At 54.2% G+C, this 20,952-nt stretch overlaps 2 protein-coding genes across 17 annotated transcripts; one reads left to right on the top strand and one right to left on the bottom strand.

Annotated features, from left to right (window-relative positions):
- Positions 1–1,031: 1,031 nt before the first annotated feature.
- LOC134561452 (alpha-1,6-mannosyl-glycoprotein 4-beta-N-acetylglucosaminyltransferase-like) lies at positions 1,032–12,182 on the top strand. 12 transcript variants are annotated; one of them, XM_063418449.1, is made up of 6 exons: positions 1,113–1,169; positions 2,660–2,741; positions 3,947–4,055; positions 7,595–7,718; positions 8,017–8,164; positions 9,123–12,182. In XM_063418449.1, exons 4-6 carry the CDS (start codon positions 7,614–7,616, stop codon positions 10,262–10,264), a joined length of 1,395 nt encoding a protein of 464 aa, XP_063274519.1. In that variant the 5' UTR covers positions 1,113–1,169; positions 2,660–2,741; positions 3,947–4,055; positions 7,595–7,613; the 3' UTR covers positions 10,265–12,182. The 12 variants fall into 12 exon arrangements, with proteins under 12 accessions (XP_063274528.1, XP_063274524.1, XP_063274522.1 ...); XM_063418450.1 differs by having other exon boundaries at positions 1,114–1,169; positions 3,977–4,055; XM_063418452.1 differs by lacking the exon at positions 2,660–2,741 and having other exon boundaries at positions 1,033–1,169; positions 3,977–4,055.
- On the bottom strand, positions 11,543–18,386 carry TMEM9 (transmembrane protein 9). Of its 5 annotated transcripts, XR_010082927.1 has the most exons (7): positions 18,040–18,362; positions 15,624–15,739; positions 15,436–15,527; positions 14,892–15,000; positions 13,902–14,033; positions 11,934–12,615; positions 11,543–11,849 (listed from the first exon to the last, which is right to left on the bottom strand). XR_010082927.1 is itself a non-coding variant. In XM_063418464.1 (6 exons), exons 1-6 carry the CDS (start codon positions 18,296–18,298, stop codon positions 12,466–12,468), a joined length of 858 nt encoding a protein of 285 aa, XP_063274534.1. In that variant the 5' UTR covers positions 18,299–18,362; the 3' UTR covers positions 11,862–12,465. The 5 variants fall into 5 exon arrangements, 4 of the variants coding, with proteins under 4 accessions (XP_063274534.1, XP_063274535.1, XP_063274538.1 ...); XM_063418464.1 differs by lacking the exon at positions 11,543–11,849 and having other exon boundaries at positions 11,862–12,615; XM_063418465.1 differs by lacking the exon at positions 11,543–11,849 and having other exon boundaries at positions 11,862–12,615; positions 15,624–15,725; positions 18,040–18,219.
- Positions 18,387–20,952: the final 2,566 nt, after the last annotated feature.

The following is a 20,952-nucleotide window of genomic DNA, read 5'->3' as shown; positions in this document are numbered from 1 at the left end:
TTGACATTTTATGATTTGAAAGGAGCTCCCTGGAACTGTTCATTTAAAATCCTTTTGGTGCTAATCAAAGTGGTCCTGTGTTCTCTTGTTCAGGAAGAAGCAAGAAGTTTTGCTTTCTAAGAACTTCATATTTTGCTTTCCAGGAACAATTTGCAAACAAAATCCATGTTTGTTTTATTTCGGTGTCTGAGAAGCAGTGAGCAAGACAGCAGTAATCAACAATACTCTTAATTCCCAGCCCAGCAGATCCAAGTTTAAGGAAAGAAAAAGGCATAAATGATCAAACAAATGAATTAATTCAAAGAGTTGTAAGGCAAAAGTCCACTTGAATGTAAAGGTACTCAAGTTCTCACACTGGTGTTTTTCTTTGAAAAGAAGAGAAAAAGAGAACTTTTAAAACCAGAAGGTGCTTTTCAGAGAACCTTAACAGGGAGGGAGAAGAGGGGATAAACTAAAATAACTGAAGCAGTGATGAAGGACTTGACTCTGTCTTTTCAGAGAGCAGTGTGGAAATCTATTGTGTTAAAAACCCCCAAGCAACCAAAAGCCACTGATCTGGCTTTTGACTAAACAAATTGACTTTTGTGAGGAAGAAGCAACCCTGAAACTTCCTGTGGCTCTGGGTTGACTGAGAAGTGAGGGGTGCAGGGGCTGGGCCTGTCAGGAGTGTGGTCTGACCAGAATGAGCCTGGCTGGAGGTTTAATTGAACACGTGGCTCCTTGAGGAGGTGCTGCAGGGCAGGGGAGCAGCTGTGCAGATACAGAACCTGAACTGAGCTTTGCTGCCTATCATATATCAGCTCCTCAGTCCTACTGCACATCACATCTGGTCCCAAGCAGGAGGAACAAGCTCTTGTCTGTGTAGAATGTTCAATGAAGCTTCTGCAGGAGAGGGAGTTCTGCCATCTTGGTTTGGACTCTGGTCTTTGTGGGGCCCTTCCAGCTCAGAATATGCAGTGGTTCTGTGACCCCACATGACCCTGGTGTAGCTGTCCAGGAGGAGTTTCTTGCATGTGCCTCTGCCACTCTGTAAATCACCACTAAGGACATCTGCCCCAGTCTTGGATCTGTGTTGGAGGCTCTTCATCTTGACTTCAAACACATTTGGGACAGCTCCTGCCTCACAGTTCCCCTTTGCACCACTGCTGAACTTCTCTTGATGCCACCAGGTAAGTTTTGAACTTAAATTGGTTTAGTAGAGATAAAAGGCAAAAAAAATGTGCTGTTCCAGTGCTCTTGGGGCTGCCATGACAGCAGAGCCTGGGCTGTGTTGTGATTGTGGTGCAGGAGAGGCAGGACAGGGTTGGGGCTGGAGCTGTGTGTAAGGGCTGCAGGGGCTCCATCCCCAAGGAAGCTGATCCAGGGCAGTGCTTCTTTTGCTGTGGGGTTAAACACCACTGAACTCGGGGACAGGTGGTGTCCCACAGGGACAGCTCAGACAGTGAAACATGGTCAGGCTGCAGTTTCTGGTTGTCTTGGTGGGAGGTGGCAGCTTACTCAGAGCCTGGTTCTGACTGCTTCAGGCTGTTTCCTGCTACATTCCCTGAAAACTCCCGCAGTGATGATGCCAGGGCTATACACCTGGTGATTGCTGGTTATGCAGGGTCTGGAGAGTGGGACAGAGGGGTTTGGTTCCTGGCTCAGGCTGATGGCAGGAGTGTGGAGCAGGCTGGTGTCTGTGTGAGGCTGTGCCCGTACCTGTGGGGAGCTGCTCCGGCTGAGCGGGGCTGGGAATGGCAGCCTGGGCCCTGCTTTGGCTCCTGTGGAGAGCTACAGGACAGCTCCTAGGGCTGTTCCTGCCATCTGGCAAAGCAGGAATACCTTCTGATCAGGCATATGGCAAATCCAGGGGGCAGAGGTGCTTGGCAGCTCCCAGGATTCCCTGGCTGATCCCGGGCAGTGCAGCCGGAGCAGGCGGCACAGGCTGTGACAGCAGGAAGCAGGTGGATGGGATGTTTCCTGCTACCAACAGACTTGCTGGATTCAAATATGGATATTTAGATACAGGCAGATGCCCCTAAGCCAGAGGTGCCCGTCCCAGGCTGGGCTTTTTCTAGGCTGAAATGTATAAAATGTACAAGAACAATTCTCAGTTTTTTAGTTTACAAAGCTCCCAGTGATCCCGGTGCTGGAACTGTGCTGATCAGCACAGTTTTGGAACATGTCCTGATCCATGTTGGGAGGCTGGGGAGTGGCAGGGATGCTCTGGAGGGCGGATTCTGCCTCTTTGTAGAGCTGCAAGTGCAGGTGTTCCCCTTGGTCCTTACCCAGAGCATCAGACCCTGAACCCTGAGCTGAGGTTTACTCAGTGAGGGAGTGATATCAAAGCTCAACCCCGAGTAGGGGATTTTCACCCTGGCACCTAAACCCACCCTCTCTTGAAGCTTGATTGCCAAAAAGGTCCTTGTCAGTGTTCTCTGCGGTGGAATGCAGTGAGTGCATCTGCAGGAGTGGCTGTGGTTTGGTGTCACGCGTTTCTGTAGGACACGGCTGAGAGGGGTGCTCGGTGGTGTGGAAATGGAGTCCCAGATCAGCATCACGGTGGCTCTCCCTGTGCTCTCCCTCCTGTGTAAGGGGCCCTGTTCTACCTTTGCTTTGTCCTGCTCCTGAATAATGGAAGGGCTGTAAACAGATCCTGCCTGGCTCTCTGGTTTCCTAGGGGAGACAGGAAGGCTTGACCACCATCCTCACCCTGCTCCTGACCTTGTCAGGGATCCGGTGTCCAACAGGAGCTCAGCTGGGTAAGGCAAGGCCTGGGGGCTTGGGGAAGGGGGCTTGGCCCTGCTGTAGGTCCCCTTGTGCCTCTCCCATCCCAGTCCCTCTGCTCTGGCCCCAAGTGGGGGAACTGGTCCTCCCCAGCCCCCTGAGCTGGGTGTGCCTCTGCAGCCACGGGACCCTCTCAGAGCAGCCTTTGCACCTGGCGCTTCTCTTTCTTCTTCAGCTTATTCTAAAAGCAAGCAAAAATATGCCTTTTAGCCTCATTTCAGCCACCTCCCTGTTTCCCCTGGTCAAATATTTCGGTGAGCAGAGCGTGTTAGGGCTTGGGGCCAGAGGGAGGTTTAAGAGCAGCTCTGGGTGCCAGGCTCTGGTTGGTTCCTGGGCACTGGGGCTATACTGTGGCCCTCACAGGGAGCAGGTGGAGGGACCCTTTTTCAGCACCCAAACACCATCTGAGACTTGCTCCATAACAGACAGGGATGAATAACAGACTGAATGAACTGGCTCAGGCTGGGCTTGTGGCACTTTCTTTGCGGGCAAGAGGATCCAGGGTGTTTGCCTGGGCACCAAGAGCTATGTCCTAGCTGTGGATTCCTTTCCTGCTCCAGGCAGGCTTGTGGATATGCCTGGAGAGGGTCAAATCTTGCCCTAACACTGCACCCTGAAGTGGCCTGTGGGGATCAACAGGGAATTTGGAGGCTCTGCTGCTCCCCTTGGCCATGCTGGCTGTTCCTATAGCAGGGCTGCAGCACCCTGAGCATTGGGGACCCAGGGCTCTGCTGGTTGTCACAGTCCTCCCCCTCTTCCTTTCTGCAGGGGCAGGAAGGACCAGGTTTCCTTCCTGTGCAGGGTGGGGGTCAGGGGCAGCTGTGGTGAGAAAAGCCCTCCCCCTTCTGCAGCTGCCACCAAGCCCCATGGTCCTTCACACCCTGGGCCACTGAGCAGCACAGCTCTGCTGGGCTGCACCATCTCAGCTCCCTTGGTCCTCCTGGAGTCCTCCAACCCCTGCCCAGGTGGGAATCCTGGACTGCCTCTGCTCCAGTGTAGGTGGGGTGTCCCCACTGAGCCCCGGGGACCCCACTGGGACAGAGCCACCATAGAAATGTAAGGATTTAAACTCAAATGATGGAGGAAAAGTGAAAGCCAGCAGATCCAGGAGCCTGGGGACATCTCTTCTGCCTTCCCAGCACCATCATCTGCTTCCTGCCCTACCTTATCTCTCTCACAGAGGTGTCTCAGGCTCCATGTGCTCCCACAGGGAGAGGCTGGGGCTGGATGTCATCATGGGGGATTTGTAGAAGACAGAGCCTGGCAAGAGACTTGAGGCCTCCCTGAAGGTAAGAGAGGTCCAGCAAGGAGAGAAGGGAAGTGGGATACACACTCCTGTGTGAATAAATAGGGTGGGTGGAATGGAAGGGAAGGGAAGGGGTTTCCTCTCCATTGCGATGCTGTGGGTGAGTTGCCATGTGTGAAGGAGCTGATCCGGTTGGGAGCTGGGGACAAGCGATGCCGTTGGTGACTCGTAGATGCTCCAGAGCCGTGTTCCTGCTCTGGGTCTGGAGGAGGGAGGCAGTGGGAGAAAAGGCTGGGAGGGTGGAGGAACAAACCGGGCCACTGAAGTGGCCCATGTGGTCTACATTGGTTCACTGGGATCAGAAGGGGCTTCATTCCCAGCCCAGCTGTGATGCCCAATGGTCCAGTGAGGAGCTGGAGTGTGTGGGGAAGCTGTGATGTCCTGGGGTTACATTCCAGGTGGGATCCAGGTTCTGCCCTGGCCTGGGGTGCCAGGTGTGCAGTTCTGGCTCTGCAACCCCAGAGGTTTTTGCCACCTCAGCACAAGAGCTGGAAAATAAATTGGTAAAAAGCTGTGCCAGCTCTGTGTCACCACCTCTGTGTCACCAGCTGCTGGCTTGGTGAAGTGGAAGGTTTGTGCCAGAGTTTGGGATGCTGGGGCTTGGCAAGAGCCCCCAGCAGGGGTTGGTGCTGCCCAGGGGACTGGAGCTGCCTGTGAGGATGGGGTCAGTGGGACACAGCTGATGCCATCCTGGGATGCCCGTCTGTGAGGCTGCCACAGTTCCCCCGGTGGCTGGGGGCCCTTGGCCCGTCCCACCTGAGTCCCTGCCGGCCTGGCCGGTTCTCTGGAGCTGCTGGGGCAGAGGCCGCTGGCAGGCGCTCCTCCTCTGCGGGACTCGTGGTGGGGCTGTGTGAGCGAGAACCCAGAGTCTGGCCAGCCCGGGGAAGTGGCCAAGGCCGAGCACCCCGGAGAGGCAAGGCTGCTGCCCAGCCGTGAGTCTGTGCCCGTGGTGGGTGCGCTGAGAGGGTGCCTGTGGACCCAGGGGGGAGGGTAAGGGGCTGGGGATTCTCAGCTGTCAGCAGTGGGGACACGATTGGTGTAAGTGTCCCTCACTGCAGGCCCCCCGCTGTGCTGTGGCACACCTGACCTGACTGAAAGCTTTGCCCCTGGAGCCATGTGCCACTGGAATGGGGCATTTCCCCTCCTTTGTCCCTGTGGGACAACTTCTGGAGCAGAGACATCCACGGACAGTGGGGCCAGACCCTCGCCTGACTCCCAGGAGCCCAGGAACGCCCATTCCACACAGCCCCGAATGGCCACAATTTGCCCATGGGGGATGTCGTGCGGCCACAATTTGCAGTGTCCCCCACCCATTTCTGGTGCTGGGGTCCATCCCACCCCTTTCCATCCTGGTGACCCCAGGGCAGGGCACTGAGCTGTGCTGCAGGAGAGCTGGTGTTTACTCTGCTGGGTGACGTAGCCTATGTCTGCGCCTCAGTTTCCCCCAGCATGGAAAGGCGCTCCTGGCAGTGGGAAGGAAGCCCTTGCTGTTCCTCCTCCTTGTGCAACCAACCCTGCTCTCCCCGGCGCCGGCAGAAGCAGCTGGAGCTGCCTGCACACTGAGAGCTTCCTCGGAGCCTTGTGGGACAGAGGCTGGGAATGGACTGTTCCCTCCCCCTGCCCTGGCCTGAGGCTGGGGAAGAGTTTGGCTCCAAGCAAGTGGCTTTCAGCTCCTACTGTCCCCACAGCGGGCTGGCTTTTGGGGACACCTGCAGTGGGATGCTGAGCTGTGGGGAAGGTGCATGATGTGCTTGGAGCAGAGTGTGGGGACAGGGATACTCTATGGAGGCGCTTTGAGCTGGAGCAGGAGGATGCTGCACTTACCTTACCTGGGCTGCTTTGTTCCTCCATGGAGGCAGAAATCCAAATCCTAATCAGGGTGCTAATTGTGGGGCTGCACTCATTACCTTCTGTTCTGTTCTGTGACCCCTGCTCCCCATGGGCTGTCTGTTCCTTGGGTGGAGTTGCTGCCTGTGAGAGCTGGGGTACTGAGCAGCATCTTGTTTTCTGTGCCAGATGGGCCCTTGGCAGCCAGACATTCCCCCAGCAGTCGGAAAAACCTTTGGCCACCCAGACTGGCAAATGCCCAGCCTGGCATGTGGCCAAGCCTCACCCTTTCCAGCTCACCTGGTGGCCCAGCAGTAGATCCCGAAGGTCAGGGCTTGGAAATCCACGTCCAGGGTGGTGTCAGGATGTCATGTCTCCGTGGCTCACACAGATCCCTAATGCTGCTCTCCCCTGAGCTGGTGAGGTCTCCAGAGCTGTTAGAGACAGAGAAGCCCCACTCTCTGTTGGGATCTGGACAGAGATTTTGAGCAGCTTCCAGGAGTTTGTTGTCTCTGCCGGGAGTCAGTCCCGCCGCCCTGGAAGCGCGGCTCTCCGGCTCCAAGTGTTTATGTCCGAGGAATGAGCCGTGCCCCTGGGCGGGGTCGGTGCTCCAAAGACAGAGTGGCTGCGGATCGGATCTGGGGCATCTGCTCGGCGTCAGCCTCTGGAGGAGCTGACAGCCCCTCCAGAGGACTCCTGGGCACAAAAACTGGAGGGTTCTCCTTTAAATAAGCTCAGCACACACTCCAGGGCAGCGGCCCCAGAGGTGCTGTGCTCGCATGTGTGGGGCCCGAGGGTGGGCTCGGAGCATTCCCTACACAGCAGTGGTTGGGGCAGGAAAGTGTTTAGGGCTCAGTTCTGGGCAGCCTAGCCTTGGTTTGGGAAGGCTTAGGAGGGCTTTTCTTCCACATTTGCATTCAAAGTTGCTTTGACCAAGCCAAGGCACTGTTTGGATGGGGCTGAGGGTGTTTGCCCCGTCAGGCTGGGCACTCGCCCAGGCTCAGCTGCTTCTCTTCCAGGGCAGCACTGTTGTATTTGTAATGGAAAAAACCCAGGCAAACACAGGAGCTTTTTAGCCTCCTGCCACACCTCTGCTACAAGGTAAAATATCTCAAGTTCACTGCAACTTCCTTGAAGGTGACACTGTCCCCTCAGGGACTCCTTTCTTGTCCTACCAAGCAGGGGGTGGGGCTGGGATAGGGTCAGCTGGTGCCTACCTGGAGAAAGGTGGGGAGCTGCTTCCTCACAGTGTTGGAAGAGCAGCCTGGGCCCATTTGAGACATGAGTGTTTCCCAGGGCTTGGTGACAAGTTCTGGGGTGTTGCTGACTGGTCCTGGGGAGTCCCCATTACCTGAAAGTTTTTCCTGAGGCACCTGCATTTCTTCTGCCTCAAGCTCCAGGGTGCTGCTTGGGGTGCCCCAGGGCAGCTGAGGTGTCCTGGGGCTGGTTTGGGGGGATTTTTTACCTGGCTGGTTTTGTCCTGGTCAGGTTGGGATGTCCCTGTCCCTGCCTGCCCAAAGGGGACAGTGCACAAGTGTCCCCTGATGCCCCATGGCTGCCCCGAGGTGTGCACCTGTGGGTGCTCAGGGCAGGGGGGCAGTCCCAGGGGTGTATCCAGGTGCTGTCCCACTGTCCCATCCAGTGGGTGGTGGCTTTCCCCAGCCACCTGTGCCCTGACATGTCCCCTCTCCCCAGGCCTCAGCCAGCAGGGGCCATGCGATGCTCCCTGAAACGCTTCTTCATGGTTCTGCTCACTGCCTCTTTCCTCCTCTTCCTCCTCCTCCATGGAGGCAGCCGGCAGGAACAGGATCCCCTGGAGGTGAGTCCCCAACCAGTGATGTCCCACTGGAGAGGTCACTGGAGCATCCTCTATCCCTTCCTGCCCCACATGGACCCCAGCCTCAGCTCTGCTCTCTCCCCTGCCCCATGCCACCCCCAACCCCCAGCTCTGCCTTCTCCTCTCCCTGGGGTTGCCTGCGGCAGCTGTACCCCCCTGAATCCAGGAGTTGGGAGGGCAGGACAGGGGCTCCCCTTCGCTTCTGGGTCCCCCTGTTGCCATCCACCCTTGCTGCATGGTGCTCTGGGGTGTGACCTGGTTGCCTGTGGCTCCCATGCAGGTGGAGCTCAGGGATGTGGCTCCCAACAGGACCCTGCAGCTGCTGCAGCCGGAGGGAGCCCAGCGCATCCTTAGGGACACAGGCGAGCTCTCTGCACTCCACAACGTCTCCTACCAGATCCTTGCTGGCACCCTGGCTCCCCAAAAAAGTGAGTGGTCCTGGACCTTCTGGGTGTGTGCATCTGGGAGTGCTGCACATCCCAGAATAGACCTGCCCCCTCATTGCTGCCGGGGCAGGGAGGGGCTGTGTCCAGCCTTTTTAGGTGGGGACCTGCCCACAACCTCCTCCAAAACCTCCACAACCTTCACTGCTCGCTCTGGGAATGGAGGAGTTGGGGAAGCTCCACGTGCTCCATGCAGGGTCCAAGTTTCTGCACCTTGGGACTGGAGTGACCACAGGTGTTTTGGGCTTCTCAGACCTCCCTGGGGAGGGTTGCTGAGATCCCATCTCCCTGGGATTGAGGTTCCAGTGGAGATGGTGAGCTGGACCACTGGGACAACCCCACAGTGTGGGAGAAATGGGCCAAGCTCTTAGGTGCACAAGAAGCAATTCCCATGCAAACCCTGCGGGAAGGAGCTCAGAGCAATCTGTGAGGCTGTGCTGGAACCATGACAGGAATGGTGCTGTCCTGACCAGCAGAAAGAGAAGTTGAACCAAGGCAGCCAGTGCTGGGCCATGGGGAGGACAGAAGGTGCCTGATCCCAGTGTGGGTGCATGCCCATGAGGTGTGGAGTGGGGAACGCTTCCAGGATGTGCAGCCATATCAATAAGTGATTCATGCCATATAGACTCTCTCTGCACTGTTACTTGCCTGGGTTTGGCTTTTTTAAGGTGTTTTTCAAGAATATTTTTTCAGAGGAGCCCCTGCCTCCTCAGCCTCCCTTCTTGCTGCTATTTGGGCCAATATTGGCTCCCTCCTGAGATGCTGAAGGCTTCAGCTTCAGGAAGGACCCACCGGCCTTAGACATGGGGTTACAAACATCACTGGCCCTGCAGGCTGGGAAGAGGTTTGTGGAGCCCTTTCATTACATCTTGCAGGGAAGAACATCACTGTGCTGATCCCAGGTCACCCCTCTGCCTGTTCGTGCCTTTCCTTTGCCTTGCAGAATTCCTGGCAGTGGGAATGGCGTCTGTGCAGAGGCCACGTGGTTTCTACCTCCCAGCCACACTCCAGTCCCTCTTCAGCCAGTCCACAGAGGAGGAGCTGCAGGAGATGGTGGTGGTGGTGCACCTGGCTGACACTGATCCCGGCTGGAACGTGCGCGTTGCCGCCACCATCACCCAGAAGTTCGCTCGCCACATCCTCCTGGGCCGGCTCCTGCTCATGCACAGTCCTCCTGAGTTCTACCCCACCCTGGAAGGCCTGAAGAGGAACTTCAATGATGCAGAGGAGCGGGTGAAGTTCCGCTCCAAGCAGAATGTGGACTATGCTTTCCTGCTCAACTTCGCTGCCAACCTCTCCTCCTACTACCTGATGATCGAGGATGACGTGTTGAGTGCCAGGTCTTTCCTGACAGCCATCCGCAGGGCACTGGCTTCCCAGGAGGGCTCCAACTGGGCCACCCTTGAATTCTCCAAGCTGGGCTACATTGGAAAGCTCTACCGCTCCACTGACCTTCCTCGCCTGGCTCGCTTCCTCCTCCTCTTCTACCAGGAAATGCCCTGTGACTGGCTGCTGGTCCACTTCCGCCAACTGCTCACCCAGAAGGATGTGATCCGCTTCAAGCCATCCCTCTTCCAGCACATGGGCCTCTACTCCTCCTTCCAGGGCACCGTCAACCGCCTGGAGGACGAGGATTTCCAGGCTGATGCCTTGGACCTCCCAGACAACCCACCGGCATCCCTGTACACCAGCATGTCAGTCTTCGAGAACTACAAGCCCCTCAAGGCCTACAGCTCAGCACAGGGCTACTTTTGGGGCAAAGACCCAGCAGCTGGCAGTACTTTTTCCATCGTGTTCCAGCACCCAGCCCGAGTCAGCCGTGTCCGGGTACGCACGGGCTCTGTGGAGCACCCAGGTGATTTCCTACGCGCAGGTCTGCTGGAGCTGGGCTGGCGCCGGGACCACAGCCGGGATTGCTCCTCCTACATCCCCGTGGGCTCCTTTGAGAAGGGGACCCTGGAGCAGCGGGGCCTGGAGGGAGTCCTGCCTGGGCGTGTGGAATGCGTGAGGATCCGGGTGACCCAGGACCAAAGCGAGTGGCTCATCATCCAGAGCATCGACATCTGGACCACAGCAGGCTCTTGAGCACAACACCTGTGGCAGGATGTCAAAGCAGCTGGATTTGGTTCTAAGAAGTCCTTTATTTTTCACATGCCCTTTTTGGATAAGAAATTAAGTCATTGACTCCCACTGCCCCATGTCTGGAGAGATGGGAACCACTGCTGTGGGCTGTGGATGGGTCTGGGAATGGGGCCCATCAGGATGTGCCTGCTGGGGGATATCCCAGTGAGGGGACACAGGAAGGGGAAGGGGCTTGGGAATTCAAGGCTGGACAGTAGAAAACGTTTCCTCCTGGGCAGGATGATATACAGTGCAAAGCTAATCAGCTAATTAATAAACCATGTAATTAATCAGGTATTTTTTGCAGCCTTTCCACACCATACCTGCCCTAAGTTTTCTTTTTCCAGAACTCTTGATTTCTAACTCCCTCCTCTCTGATCCCATTTCCTAGCTGCTCCCGGAGCACTCAGGGGAAGGTCTGGGGGTGCTGCTCACCAAACTCCTCACCCTGCAGGCTCAGCAGGCTCGTGGCAGTAGCAAGCTTGTTGCCCGGCCATTTCGCAGTGCCAATCGGGGGCCACCAGATGGACCCATTGGCCTGGCCCTGGGCAGCGCCTCCCACCAGCACTGCTTGTTCCCGCCTGGAAGGCAAAAAATCAGTTCCCTGGGACCTCGCCTCATGTCCATACGAGATTCACATGGAGAGGGAAAGACAGGCAAGATGGGGCTTCCACAAAGGGGGGAAGGCCCAGAACTGAGCACCAGGGAACAAAGATGAGCCAAGGAAAATGTGACCTCGGTACAATATGGAGCTCTGGATCTTTTTTAGCTCAGTGAGGTGCTGAAGGGTAACTGGGGTACACACAGGCTCTCAAAAACTGCTGTTTGGGTTTGTCTGGCAGGGCCACCTTGGAAGGCTGGATGCTCTACTAGCAGCTGCTGGCCCCAGCAGACAGGGCAGTGAATAGCACCTCTCCCAGTTAGGCTTTAAGCAACAATTTCTCAGCTTCCTGCAAAGGAAGAATCCCAGTGTGCTCAGCTTTCCCACGGTATAGCCCAGAGCAGTAAGTCACTAACCTGTGCCAAGCAAGACTGTGATCTGCCCATGTCCCAAGCCTGGTGCTCCTGGAGCAGGACAGTCACTGTCAGCAGGGAGCAGTGCCAGGGACACTCCTGTAGTGCCATAACCACAGCTCTGGCTTGAGGTGGCATCAGCTCACCTGCTGGGCACTGGGAGGCAGATGGAGAGCCCCAGATCTAGCATGATGGGGTTTTTCCCCTAAAAAGAAGCCACTCAGGTAGTAGATCTTTGTCTGCGTTTAATAGAGGTGCTACACCATAAACTCCAAATGTTTTCAGTGGCATCAATACACATGGCAGAACCACTGCAGCTTCCTCCACACAGCCCAAGTGCTGTCAGAGCTCTTGGAGTGTTCTGAGTGGCTCAGGTGCCCACTTCCCAGGGCCCTGACAGGTGCTTCCAGTGCTCCAGGAGAGCCTTTGCCCCAGCTCTGTTGGACAGAAATGCCACTGCCCACCCTGGGAGAACACCAAGGGTCACCAGTGTGGGTACAAATGGAGAGGTTTCACTCCAGGAGGTTTCTATCTACTGGTAAAGCACAAAAAGATAAAAATGCTTTTTACTTGTTGGACTCTTACTGAAGTACATACTAACAGGTTTTCTGATATTCACCTGCCTAGAAGCAGGCTGTAGTCTCAGTTATGCTGGTGTAAATCTGGACAGACTCCAGAGGTATGGAAATCTCTCCATTTACATCAGGATAAGCCGAAGCAGCAGTGCCCACTGGCAGAAACCCCCTCCCCTTTGTTCCTGTGCTGCACACGTGGCTCAGCACTACAATGCCCAGGGACCATCAGTGCACACTGGAGGAGGAGGAAGAGGTGGCTGCTGCATCCTGGAGAAACATCACATAATTTATCCCACATCAAAATTCTATTTTTCTCCTAGGAAGACTCAGCCAGCTCCCAGTGCTCCATTCCCAGTCCCTGTCCCTGCTGGGGTAGGCTGATGGAGTCCCATGTTTGGCCAAGCTCCACATGGCAGCCATAGCCCAGGGGCCAGCGTGGCTGGGCTGGGGAAGGGCAGGGGACACGACCAGAGAAGGCTTTGGGACTGTTGCTCCCTCTGGAGACGGTGAATCAGGGAGCGCTGGAGGTTCCATTCCAACGCTGGGGTGTCCTGATGTGGCAGAGCCCAGCAGGGCCTAGCTCAGCATCTTGTGCCGGTCGAACACAGTCTTCCTCTGCTCCTGCACCTGCCGCTTCCAGCGCTGCTGTGCCCCCTCCACCCGCTCCAGCACCGTGTTGGCCCTGGCACCAGCCAGAGCAGGCACTGCGCCCAGGGAGCGAGTGTCCTGCAAGGAAAGGAAAGGGGCTGGAGACCAGGCAATGCCCGGCCCAAACACAGAGGGAGGCAGCTGACTTGGGGAGAAACTCCACCTGAAAGAGCAGTTTGAACCTGAAAGGTTTGAGTGGTTCTGATGAAAAACCTTTTCAGAGCTCCTCAACACCAGCCCCCAAGTCCTTGCTCTTGGGTATCACCCACGACTCCAGATAAAAGTCCCCAGAAGAGGAACTGCACAAAATGTAGAGCTCTGCTGGAAATCCCCTCTTGGAATCTGCAAGGAGCCACAGTGCTGAAGTGAAACACATCCCCCTGCTAAAACCACGCTGATGATGGATGGAGATCCATCAAGGCACAGAACAAAGCCTATCCCAGATGACTTAGTCCAGCATCCTGGAGTGAGATAAACCTCACCTAACAACACGAGGCATTTACCATGTGCACCTGGGTCTGGATCTGAATTACTGCTGCAGAGCAGGATGCAGACTCATGACTTTGGGATACAATTCATCTCCTCCTGCAGGGACTGCTTTTTCAGCAGAGGAGGCAATGGATGGACTGTGAACACTGGAGCAGCTGCTCCTCACTTACGTGAGTATGAAGGAACTGGGCCAAATAGTTTGTACTCACAACAAAGTACAAATAGGACAGTCCATCCCAGCGCTGCAACTGCAGGAATTTTATGCAGCAAGAAATTTGTCCTCTCCCCAAACTGGTGTATGACAAAGAGAGAAAGAAGGATAGAGTGGCTCTTTCTTTGCTACTGGGTCCTAATAATTTTGCCCGTGGTTTGTATGTCAGTGTCCCACAAAAAGATGGTGTTTGAATAAAATTGTGCTCTGGGAAGAAGCAGAAGGAAGAACAGCCTGGATACAATGCAGGGCCCAGCCCCAGAAAAGGATCAAACAGCACCCCATAGGCCAATGTTTTAAATGTCTAGAAGATGTTTCAGCCAACACTTAAGCTCATCCTTCCATGGAAGCTCAGCATCACAAAACTCCAACTGCACAAACAGAATCTGTTTGACTTCTTGTTCCCTCTAGATGGGCAAACCAAATTCAGGCCAGTTGCTACAAAGCCCACTCTGCCTCTGAGAGCAGGGCTTGCCTTGGGCTCATTACACAGAGCTTTGAATATTCCTTGTGCTTCTGAATGAACTGCAGAGATCTGAGTCTAAATGTTCACCTGTCGAAGAGCCCCCAAGGCAGCAGTGCTGGTCCCTCACTGGATCAGAGTAGACAAGAAGGAGGTCACTGTTTCCCTGTACCCCATTCTCCTGTCCCCCTGCCCCCTCACCTCACTGTCCTCCTCGTTGTGCAGGGGCTGGGTATAGGGGTCTGGCTTGCGGATCAGGGGGTCCACGAGCACCAGGAACGCCATATAGAGCAGCAGGGCCCCCACCACCGACAGGTAGATGATGATGATCACCTGCAGTTGAGGACAGTGCAGGGGGAAAGGATAAGCAGTGTAGATAAGAAGCACCACAGAGGTCAGGAAGCTCCTTTGCAGCTGCCTCCAATGTATGATCTCTTGTTCTCATTTTGCTCACAAGAGTCTCTTGCTCTTGCCAGGAGCCTGAGCTTGTGCCATCATTGCAAACTGCTCTCACTGTGCCAGCTAAGGGCATGTTCTGCACATAAGGAGCAATGAGATGGGGCTCTTGTCAGAGACACTTGGCACTGTCACACATCCCCAGCAAGAGGACTGGGCTCCCACACAGCTCTTCACTACCAGGAACGCCCCAGACACAGAATCACAGAAATCATAGAAGTCACAGAATCCCTGAAACACTGAGGCTGGAGATGATGTCTGAGATCATCCAACCTGTGACCATCCCCACCTTGTTACCCACAGCACTCAGTACCACATCCAGTTGTTCCTTGAATACCTCCACATCCAGTGATTCCACCACCTCCCTGGGCAGACCTTTCCAGTATCCAACACTCTTTTTGTGAAGAAATTCTTTCTAATGTCCAACCTAAACCTCCCCTGGTGCAGCTTAAGACCATGTCTTCTTGTCTTGTCACTGGCTGCCTGGGAGAAGAGGCCAACCCCCACCTGGCCACAGCCTCCTTTCAGAGAGTTGCAGAGAGAGTGCATCCCTGGCACTGCCACCACGTACTCGCTGTGACAGCTTTCTCTTTCTGGGCTCTTCAGAAACCTACCATTGTGGCAGTGCCTGGGCTGCTGTGGCACAGCAAGGGGCACAGGCAGTGACTGCAGTCACCCTGGGCTGCTGTGGCGTGTCAGGCAGTAGGGTACAGACAGGGGACTGAGCTCAGGTACCTTGATGGTGGTGGTGCTGCGCTCCTCGTACTTGCACTCACAGAGCAGGCAGTAGGCCTCCACGTCGTTCCCGGGCACTGGCATGGGCTCCACCACGTGCAGACAGTTGCTGCAGCACAAATAAACCACAACCAGCAGCAGCACAAGGTGAAACCAGGGCTCTGTGCAAGGACACTGGGGTGACTTTGTCCCAGCCTTCCTGTCAGGCTGATAACACTGATCTGGTGTTAAGAGCTGCCCTCACAGCCCAGCTGGCCCAAAGTCCCTGGGATAGACTGTCCCAGTGCCTTCTGCAGGGATCCAGTCCAGGTGGAAGGGATTGGAGGGCACACCCTACATGTGCCAAGAGCGGTGGGTTAACACATCAGCCCAGATTCCTCAGTTTGTGTTTAAAAAATGTCTCTGGTCTGGGTTGAACATCACCCACCAAAGCAGCTCCCTCTGCAAACATACAGGCAGGAAATCCCTTCCTCAGCACCAGCACCAGGAACTCCAGAGCTTGCCTATCATGGACCGACCCCTGAGACTGCTCCCACTCACTCACCAGTCCTTCTGGGACACATTCTTGTTGTAGATATGCCCGCTGATGTTGCGGTACGGGGGGCAGATGCACTTGCAGCGAATGTCCTCGGAGCTCTGCAGGGCACAGGAGCCATGTGAAGGAGGGAACAGAGCTCTGTCCCCTCACACCCCGCCTCTGCTGTGCCCCACACGCAGCTCAGAGTCACCCACCTTGCTGGCCTGTGCTGGGGGACACAGGACACAGCCCAGCAGCACCAGCAGCAGCACGGGGCTCACAGAGTTCCAGGAGCTCTGAGCAAACATCCTGTGAGCCTGAGGGAACAAAACTCACATCCACGATAGAGCATCTCAGCTGGCAGCAGCCACAATGAGGTAGTCAGAGATTTTTTTTGGCCCGCTTGCCTCTGTTTTGCCCAGAAGAAGACATTTGTTCCTGAATCACAGCTGATGCCAGCCAGGAACTCTTGGAAACACTTAACACATATCCCAAGAACACTCCTGTCAGAAGAGCTTCAACCCTGTACAACCACACATCCAAACTACCCCAGCCCTGCAAAAATACTGATTTCTTTACAAGTGGACTTGCACAAAACCTGTTCCTCTCTTACTACCATGGAACCCAGCAACAGATATTTTGGTGCTGAGTTTTGCTCAGTAAAAGACACAGAACTGACCTAAAGCAGTACCTCCCTGCTGCACTGTCATGAATGGTAAATCATTCATCTTCTGACAGTCAAAGTCTTGCTGCTGAAGGGAATGATGTATTTTCCTGACATGAGCTATGGGAAAGGGATGGAATATTCCTAAGTATTCCAAACCAATTCCTAAACCTCCTTTATCTCAAGAGTAAATCCTAATTTTAAAATTACTTCAAGCTGGTAGCTTGGTGAATTCATTAATGCCTTTTGCTACATATTACAGAATGGTTTGGGCTGGCAGGGACCCTAAAGATCATCTCCTTCCAACCGCTGTGTGTGTGGATAAAGTTGTTCCAGAGACATGTGCTTCCACAAATCTGTAAGAATATGAATTTATTCCCTGTACCACAAAAGGCAAGTTAGCCTTGGCCAGGCTGGCGTTGAGCCTCAGAGAGAAAAGGTGGAGCAGGTGTTGGGGACCTTGGGACAGCATGGAAAAGCGGCTTCAGCAGGGGAAGGGGGGTGGAATTTACACCTTCATTAATCAGCTCCCATATAATCCCACATCTTACTCCAGGGTATTTGTACTCCATCACCTGACCTGATTCCATTGGGATTTAAATCACTGCAATATTCCATCATCCTTTGCTTTATCTTATGTCAACACCTTAAATTCACATAATGGATTACAAACACCTAATTCCTTTCTTCTTTATCTAAACAAAACACCAGCAACTTATAACAAGCTGCCAGATCTCAAAAAGGCATCCCAGTCCTATCACCTCATCCCATGATTTATTAAGGTTTTGCACCACAGTTTCAAAAATCTCCTCAAACAACGGTTCTTTCCAGGGGTTCAGATCATCACAGATCTGGGGAACAGGCCAGATCTGAGCTGCCCAGTCCACGTTCCCCATTTTAAAGGGGTCTGAAATTTTGTCTGAATTTTTAACACAGCAATGGGGGCATGTACCTGGAATTCAGTTTTAGCCTCTCAGCCCAGTTCAGAATATCTGAACCGAATGAATGATATCATGATTAATAATAGCAGGGGAAAGCACGTGATCTGTTACACCATAAACAAAAACTTAGAACCTGGGCAGAGTTCACACATCATGAACTGCAGAACACCCTCAGCCATACAAAGGATAATTAAGGCATATTTATCTCCAAGTTTGACAGCAAAGGGACATATGCACGTGCCTATATGGACGTGCCTTAGAGCTACTTTTTCCAGACCATCAGCCCAGCCCACAGCAGCCATGTGAGCAAAAGCAGCTGCATCTCGACCCACCAGCGCAGTAAGCACAGCAGTGGGTACGTGGCTGAGGTGAAGTTTTCAGGGGCTGTAAATGCTGGCAAAAACCTGGCTGGCAGCTCCCAGGATGAGTCCCCACAAAAGGGGATGGCCCCCTCAGCAGGGCATCGCTGCACACAGCCACCCCGTGATCCTGCTCCCTGGGAGTGTCCAATAATCACCTCCTCTTTAATCTCCTCATCCCTGGAAGTGTACAAGGCCAGGCTGCACGGGGTTTGAAGCAGCCTGGTCTCGTGGAAGGAGTCCTTGCCCATGGCCGGGGTTGGGCCTGGATGAGTTTTATGGTCCCTTCCCACCCAAACCATTCTGGGACTGATTCTGTGAACATCACCTGGAGCCTTTCTAAGACTCTGGCCCGTGTCCCTTGCCGGATCTGTGCTCGAACCACCTCCGACACAGACCAGGGCCCGAGGCAGGGCCGGACTCCTCAATTCCCGCCGAAGACTCGGATGGTTCCTCAGCCCTCCAGGGGCTTCCACCGCTCGGTCCCACCCGGCCTCCCGGAATGCCACCGGCAGTGCAGGCCGCCGCCGCCCCCAGACCCCCGGGTCCCGCACAGCCCCGCACGGTCCCGCCCGGGTGCGGGGAGCGGAGCAGGGCCAGAGCCGGGCCCGAGCCCCGCAGGCCCCCGGTTATACCGACCCACATCTACCCCATATCTGCCCCTTACCTGCCCCTCGCTCCGGCCCAAGCGCGGCCGCGGCCCCGTCCTGCAGGCCCCACCCCGACCCTTCCCGCGCGCCCATTGGCCATGGAGCAGGATGCTCAGTGACAGACAGCACTGCTGGCCAATCGAAGGACAGACAGCCCAGCCGGTCGCTGAGGGTGGGCCCATTTTCCGCCGAGCTGAGGGGACGCGGTGGTGGCAGCCGGCGGTGGGATTCGCGGCGTCCGCAGTTGTCGTTGCCGGAGGGGCTTTCGACGGACATGACCCGGGCAGCTCCCGCCTGGCTCTCCGTACGGGGCAGCGCCGCCCCTCCTTGGGGCTGAGCCGCGCGATAGCTCCGCTCCTTCCCAGCCTCTTCTCACCTCAGCCCCCCGTTCTCCCCTCACAGCCCCTTCTCCCCTCACAGTCCCACTCGCCCCTAATGGTCCCTCTCTTCGCTCACAGACCCCGTTCGCCCCTCACACCCCACTCTCCCCACACGGCTCCACTCTCCCGCCATGGCCCTGCTCTCCCTCACACCCGTAGTGGTCCTGTGTTTATCAGAGGGAAAAGCCCCGGCCGCAGTGGTGCCCTTGCTTCTGTTTTTGGCTGATTTATGGTTATAGATATCAGTGATCCTTCAGGTTCAAAGGCTTTGGTCCTGCCAAATACAAGAACCTCTTGTATTTGAGACTTGTGACTCTTTTAAAAAGCCTCGTCGTTGTGCCAAGACTAACACTGTCCTTTTCCAAGGCCACAGGGTCTGGTGTTTGCCCAGAGAACATTCCTGCGTTGTGATTCCTGTAGTACCTCGGGTCTGCCCCACTTTCTGTGTCTGCACCCTTCAGGTGTGCAAATACCCCCAAGCCTCAGCTTTGCTCCAGTGGCAGCTCCCAGGAGGTTCTGTTCAGAGCTGGAGGGATTGAAGGTCTCAGGAAAATCCACGCATGCCAGAGGTTTACATCAAAAAAAGAGACAGAGGAGTCCTGCAACTTTATAAGAATAAAGGGAAAGAGTCCACCGGGACACAGGCCTGCAGCGTTTTATCTTTCCAAGTTTTGGAGGGCGCAGCCTCCTTTTATCCTAAACTCCTGGGCACAGGTTGCCCTCTTCTTTCCCCATTCGCTCAGGTACTGGGAAGGTTCAGCCTTCCCGAGCAGCCTACCAAAAAGTGCCCCCTTGAGGCCACCCCAAAGTTCAGGCTTGTGCAGACACATGTCTGTTTCAGAAGCTAAGCTGTCTGGGCTCTGCAACAAACCTGCTGCCCAAAGTTAGTAGAGACATTAAGACCCATTTCAGAGACGTTAACATCCACCCCTTCACCCATCAAACTGTTTGTAAAAACATTAGCTTTCGTCTCAAGGGGCTTACCTGCTTCTCTGGCACTTTGCTGCTTTACCTGGTGCAGATTTACCTGGTCTGTGCTGCTGGATAAAGTCAGAACTTAAATTTTTTTCGGGTAAAAAGAAAAAAACCCAGACCCAAACCCCTGGTTTAACTTCTAGAAATAGAATCACAACATCAAATAGGTTGGAAAAGACCTCTGAGATCATGGAGTCCAACCTGTGCCTGACCCCCACCTTGTCATCTAGTCCAGAGCACTCAGTGCTGTAATAAATGTAGAGCCAATTCCAAATTAATAAATTATTTTATTAATTTTTAAAGAATCAACAAACAGAATTTTGGTTAAGCCAACAATCAAAGAATCAGTGTCGAGTCCCGGGATCGGCACTGAGTGAATCTTAGCTGTGGCCTCTATCGCACCATAGCTCCCTTGTTCACATCTTTGGTTTTGTGAGTCCTGTTTATATACTTTTTTTTTAGCAGGACAGGGTATTACTTCATTCTCTCTTTGTCCCTTCAGTTTTTCTTCAAATTCATGTAGATTCATCCTCTGGTTGGTTGAATAGTTCTTCCTCGGGGAGATGAATATTAAATACAATTTCTGGGAATCGTGCATTGAGATGTGTGTCCCCCATGGTGGAGCGAGATCCAGATCGGTGGTAATGGTTGGGCCGTTCGCAGTTCCATCTTGGAGAAGATCCATCTTCCTTGGACCTCCCCTCCTTTCTGTTGTAAATTCAGTCGTTCCCAGGTTCCTGTCAGAGTAGTTTTCAATTCCTCGAATCTGTTTATCCCCCTGGCTCGAATGATTTTTACCATTTATTTTAAAGAGCACAACTTGGTTTATATTACACATACATTATAAACACAAATTATCCCACATGATTTATCACAGTGCCATGTCCAGGCATTCCTTGGACACCTCCAGGAATAGGGACTCTACCATTTGGAGTCCCTGGGCAGCCCCTTCCAATGCCTGACCACCCTTTCTGTGGAGAAATTCTTCTGAATGTCCAACCTGAACCTTTCCTGGTACAACTTGATGTTGTTTCCTTTTGTCCTGTCCCTTGTTCCCTGGGATCAGAGCCCTCCACTCCCCACCGCCCCCCACCTGGCTGTCCCCTCATGTCAGGGAGCTGTGTAGAGCCAGAAGGTCTCCCCTGAGCCTCCTTTTCTTCAGGCTGAGGCCCCCTCAGCTTCCTCAGCCAATTCTGGCACTCTAGCCTCTTCCACAGCTCCATTCCCAGCTCCGTTCCTAGCTCTGGACTCTGTCAAGCCACTCGATGTTCTTCCTGAACCCACCTGCCGTGGACCTCTCGTGGGAGGATTTTTCTAGTCCTGGCAGAGTTTGCTCCTGATATAGGGAATTTATAATGAAATTTAAACAGATTATAATTTGCTTTGTAATCCAGTGTGTTAAAAACAGATAATCCTTTGCCATACAAAACCAGGACCTTGCTCATTTGTTTAAGACAGATAAGCAGAAACCAGTGTTCAAAAACTGGAAATAACTGGATTTGCAGTTTAGATTATGCCAAAGAGCAATTTCTATAGGAAATTAAGCAAAATCTGGGGTCACCGCTGCATCCCAGC

Source organism: Prinia subflava, chromosome 23, assembly GCF_021018805.1.
Source record: "Prinia subflava isolate CZ2003 ecotype Zambia chromosome 23, Cam_Psub_1.2, whole genome shotgun sequence".
NCBI lineage: Eukaryota > Metazoa > Chordata > Aves > Passeriformes > Cisticolidae > Prinia > Prinia subflava.
This window is presented reverse-complemented; position numbering and strand designations above follow the sequence as displayed.